We start from the raw sequence: 5,538 nt of genomic DNA, 5'->3' as shown, positions 1-5,538 counted from the left end.
AAAAATCTCTTGCCAAACGCTTTATTTTTTTTTGGCCCACAGTATAGATTTTAGTGTTTAAATACTAAAAACTATTATTTGAGTTACCTTACCAAATAGGCTTTATACATTTTACAAATTTCTCATCAATAATCACTAGGATTTTTTACTTCATACTTACACGGTAATCTATGCAATGCACAAAAAATTTTAACATGATGCAATTATTTTGTCTAAATATAAAATTAGATAATTATATTAATTATCAATAAACATTTATTAAGATTTTGTTTGTATATAAAATTATCTATTTTACCATTTAAAGAAAATATGATATAGCAAGTTTCTTATGGAGTGTTTAAATATAGAATAAAATATAAAAATTAATTTAAAAAAGTATAGTAAAATAATGATATGTAAAATTGCGAAGTTATAAAAGTTTATATGATAAAATATTATAAAGTCAACCAAAAGTCAAATATTTTTTGTGGGCTAATTTTAAATAGATTCCCAATTCTCTTTAGTAATTAAGAGAAAACTGGTTTGCGTATCAGCCCATGCTTGTGTGGATCGGCTAAACCTATTTATTGACGAAACATTAGTGTGGCTTATTGACATTCACCGTCAACTTCCTAGTTTTATAGGATTTTCTAGTTTTCTAGGGTTTTACTTTTTATCAAGGTATGGGTTCTATTAGGGCTGCCATAGACAGAGCAGCCTCCATGATCAGCTTAAGAATGAAACAAAGAAAAGAAGAAGGTTATGCAAAAAAGACTGATCGAATATCAGTATTACCTGATAGAGTTATCTACCACATCCTCTTGTTGCTTCCAACAATAGATGTTTTCAAGATGATCTCCCTTTTTAAGAACTGGAGACGTGTGTGGGCTTCTTTTCCACTGGTACTAGATTTCCATCATAAATTTGCATATGGTACTGAACGCCATAACCAACTAAAGTTGATAAAGTTTGTGGAATACGTCTTTCTAATTCTAATGCCTCGCAAACACATTGCACGACTAAGCACGTTCAGACTCAATTTGGATTACTTCGATGATGATGCTTGTATACATACATGGCTAAGTTTTGTTGCTGAGAGCAACGTTGAAGAGTTGGATCTCGCGGTCAGTTACTATAGATTACCTCAGACAATTCTTCATGCAAGATCATTAAGGGTTTTGAAGTTGGCTATGCTAAGGTTAAAGGTTAAATTTGGTTCTATAATGCTTCCATCCTTAAAAACTCTATCTATGAACATGGTCATGCTAGATGACAAGACAATCTACAAACTTATATCAAGTTGTCCTGCCCTTGAGGATTTGGATATCAATTGGTGTTGCGGTTTGTCAAATCTTCAAGTTTCAAATCCAAATCTCAAGTCCTTGCAAGTTCAGCATCGTTGTCCTCTGCCGATTCAAATTGAAGCTATGAATCTTGAGTCTTTTGCATATAAGGGAAATTATGATCAATGCAAGATTCGATTTGTTGCTTGTCAAGCACTTAGAAGTCTATCATTGTCGGAAACAGTGTTTGCAGAACAATGGTTGCGAGACCAAATTTCTAGGCTTCCCCAGCTTAAGAATTTAAAGGCACGGTCTTGGGGTATACCAGAAAAGTTGTACCACTAGTACTAGACTACTAACATGCTTTTGCTATCTTTAATATCATTAATTGGAGTATTATTGTGTTTATGTGGTCCATATTTTCAATGATTATGCTCAAATTCTATTGGAGGCTCCATGTGCCTATTAGGCTACATTTTTTTAGCTATAAATGAAATCAGGAAAACATTTTACACCATGCTTGCTATATGGGATGCTTAGAAAATTCGGTCAAACCAAAAATCTCATTCAGTGATCTTAAAATATGTGGACCTTGAGTGTAAAATAGATTACACTTCTATTTTACTTTCAAACCATTTCTGAGAGAGAGAGAGAGAGAGAGAGAGATTCGACCGAGTCTAATCGTCGCTGTCATTGCCGCCACCCTCTAGATCGTCTTGTCCTCCTCTCAATGTTGTCACTGTTGTCACTGCCACCCTTTGGGTCAGATCATCTACTCTCAATCTCGTTGCCGCCGCCCTCTGGGTCAGATCGTCTCCTCTCGATCTCGTCGCTGCCACTCGCCGATTTGCCTTCTCTCTCTTTCCCTCTGACCAACCAAGGCCAGATCGGACATTGCATGTCACTGATCTAGTGTCTTCTCTCTCTCATCTTACTTTTTCTCTCTAACCCGAACCAAACCCCTAACTTATTTGTGTTTGATTTTCGTTTTCTTTAATCTCTGATTTTGTTGTCGTTGTGGTGGTGTGGGTGGTGGTGTTTTGGTGGTTTTTGTGTGGTGTGGGTGGTGGTGTTTTGGTGGGTTTTGTGTGGGTGGTGGTGGGTTGTCCTTTTCCTTGGTGGTGGTGGCTGGCTTGTGCTTACATTTTCTGAAAATATATTTTTTACATCCAAGAGCAAACATAAGAAATAATTTTCCAATCTAATTTCCATAACACAGTCAAGGGAAAGAAGAGACAGAAAACAGAGGGATGGCTGAAATAGAGGGTGTAAGATACAACAAACTGAGGGATATTATTAGATTCAACAATTTTTTTGCATTAGACATAAGAAACGCTGGAATACATTTTACAACAAGAGCTTTCTTTTCTTTTCCTTCACTCTCTCTTGCCTCTTCAGAATTACAAGAGTCCTATTTATAGACCTTAGAGCTTGCAGATAATTTACAATATTCATATCAGGACAAGTAGGGGCTGTCCTTATGGATTTACAAGTGTCCAGAGTATAGTGGCTTGGCTGGATTTTTATCTTCCTCCGGATAAGCTTGCCATGGGATAAGAGCAATAATAGAGTCCTTGAGTGCTGGGCTGGCGAACAGGTGTCAAGTGAGGTAGGGGCATATCTGCATTGGTGATCTTATTCAAGCATCTTTCTGACAGGGAGGAGATATGGTACTGTTGGGAGCTATTGGGAGCATTACGTCTGAAGACGTTTCTAGGACTTTTGACTGGCTTTTTTTTTTTTTGTTAAAGATATCTAGTCCCATCCATCTCTTCCTTGGAACCACTCTTCATCAACATCTTCATCAGGATCATGATTATGATATTGCGGGTCATCATATCTAATAAGAGGATTTGGCATTTCCCAATGATCTTCATGTGGCTATTGTGTCTTACAAACATCCGGGCCAGTTGGAATTATTTCAGGGAAAATACCCTTATTAAAGGATTCTACCATGGTAAGAGCATGATAACAAGATATCCAAGAGACATCCAAATGTGTGTGGAGACTTCCGTCTGAATTGGTGACCCAATGCATCTCAGCAGGGTGGAAAATTCCTTGTGCTCAAATGTTATTTTTAGAATGAAGTTTGGCAACCAAACATGCTGAAGTGACTTTGTGGCCAAATTTGGGGTGTTATGTTTTAGGGTACTTTATCCATTCACCATCATGAGCATCATTTTTCAAAATTTCAGACCAAAATTTATGAAAATATGTATTTCCCTAAGGGAAAATATAGTTGTAAAACTCTAGTTCGAAATGAAGACACAAGTAATATTCATTGAGTAAGTACCACATATATAGGTAATGTGCAACAGTCCAATTGGTTATCCAAAATGCAAAAGGGGTTTTCCATGGTTGGTCTATGTCAGGGAAAATAGCAAGGAAATGGCATTGGTTTTTTTTAAGGTAATCATGGAGGGTTTTAATGATTCTTTTAGTTTTGGCTTCAAGGGTCAAGGTTTTGATTTGGTCTTTTATTTCTGAGGGAAGGTTTTCTATCATATTAAGGATATCATTAGGGTCTATAGAGGAAGAGCTTGAGGATGAGGATGGGTCTGTAACATGATATACACATAAAGGTGGAGGGATAATTGTGGTATTAAGGGTTGGAGGTTTCCTGGAAAGGTAATCAGTGATAAGGTTGTCCTTACCTTTAATGTGCTTGACTTGAAAAGACCATTGTGAAAACCAATTTGACCATCTGAGTAGCTGAGGATGTGGGAGCATTTTCCTTTTGAACTGGAGCATCTTAGGAAAGGAAGACATGTCCATTTCTACTAAGAAATTATGTCCAAGAAGATGGAATTGGAATTTTTCAATTCCATGCTTGACTGCAAGAATTTCTTTGAAAGTAGAATGGTAATGAAGTTCTGAGGGCTTGAATGCACCACTTTTGTAGCCACAAATATTCCTTTTGCCATCAATTTCTTCAAAAAGAGCTGTTGCCCAATATTCATCACTTGCATCAGTCTGCAAGATTCGTTTACCTGGTCCTGGAATCTGTAAGGGAGAAAGTTTTTCTGATAACCTTTTCAATTGTTGAACCGCTTCTGTGTGAGTAGAGTTCCATTCTGGGGGAGATTTCTTCAACAATTGAGCCAAACAGTTCCTGTATCTAGAGACTTTTGGAATGAAGTCCGACATATAATTTACAATTCCAAGGAACTGTTGTATTTGCTTAGTGTTTGTGAGCTTATCTGGAAATTCACCTAAGGAGGACGCTATGTGAGGTTGCAGAATATACTTTCCATCTGAAATATTTACTTCCAAAAAGTCTATAAAAGACTGTCCTATGACCATTTTCTTTTCTGAAAGCATTATCCCTTGGGATTTCACTAAATTATAAAATTCAGTGAGCAACTTGGCATGGGATTCCTCATCTTTTGAGAACAAAAGGATATCATCCACATAGATTAATGCATTGGCTAAAAGTGGTTGGAACAACGTTACCATTGCTTTCTGGAATTGGGATGGAGCATTTTTAAGACCAAAAGGCATAATAGTCCATTGGTAATGATGGTCTGGGATGCAAAAAGCCGTCTTATATCTTTCTCCTGGATGGATGCCTAGCTACCAAAATCCTACATTAAGATCAAACTTTGAAAATACTTTTGCATTTGAAAGATGCTGGAAAAGGGCACTCTTGTTTGGCAAGGGAAATTTGTCATCTGTGAGGAAGTGATTAAGATCTTGGTAATTGATTACCAGTTTGAGATTGCCTTGAACTTGCTCAGCATGCTTATTGACATAGAAAGCTTCACATGCCCAAGGAGAAGTTATGGGTTCAATAAGGCCTTCAGTTAGGAGAGTAGATAGTTCCTGAGTGGCCAGGGCTAAATGTTCTGGATTCATCCCTCTGTGACTGGCTTTTATGGGGTTGACATCTTCATTTTTCTTGAATGGAAGGTATATGAAAAATTTTGGGTTTTTCCACAGAGGATTTGGATTTTTAAGGAGGAATTCAGAATGGCTATTTGCATAACAGTCACTGATAATCTGGAGTTTTAAGGAGTTAAAGGGGTCCACAGTGAACAGGTGGGGTACTTGGGTCCAAGTAAGAAGGTGTTGTTTGTGCATGAGCCCTTTTGAAGACCATCTAAGACTTGGTATTTGATGAAGGAGATCAAATCCGATGAGAATGTCTCTGCCTGTAAGAGGGGATCCAAGGACTTGATGTTTAATAGTTAAGGTTGGAAAGATTCTGATGAGGATAGGGTTATAAGGAATGTTTCTCCATTGGCTGCTCTAAACATCTGGTGATGGGGTAGCCAGA

The 5,538-nt window shown here is 37.3% G+C and overlaps 1 protein-coding gene across 1 annotated transcript; it reads left to right on the top strand.

Moving 5' to 3' along the window:
- Nucleotides 1–662: 662 nt before the first annotated feature.
- On the top strand, nucleotides 663–1,607 carry LOC115956824 (F-box/LRR-repeat protein 25-like). The gene has a single exon (XM_031075110.1). The coding sequence runs from the start codon at nucleotides 663–665 to the stop codon at nucleotides 1,605–1,607; it is 945 nt and encodes a 314-aa protein (XP_030930970.1).
- The last annotated feature ends 3,931 nt before the right edge of the window (nucleotides 1,608–5,538 follow it).

The sequence above is a fragment of the Quercus lobata genome, chromosome 8 (assembly GCF_001633185.2).
Source record: "Quercus lobata isolate SW786 chromosome 8, ValleyOak3.0 Primary Assembly, whole genome shotgun sequence".
Taxonomy (NCBI): domain Eukaryota; kingdom Viridiplantae; phylum Streptophyta; class Magnoliopsida; order Fagales; family Fagaceae; genus Quercus; species Quercus lobata.
The sequence above is the reverse complement of the archived record's forward strand: the minus strand, read 5'-3'. Positions and strand labels throughout refer to the sequence as shown.

Bases quoted from the DNA above. Each gene is read 5' to 3' on its own strand.
- LOC115956824 (XM_031075110.1), top strand. From the start codon at position 663: ATGGGTTCTATTAGGGCTGCCATAGACAGAGCAGCCTCCATGATCAGC.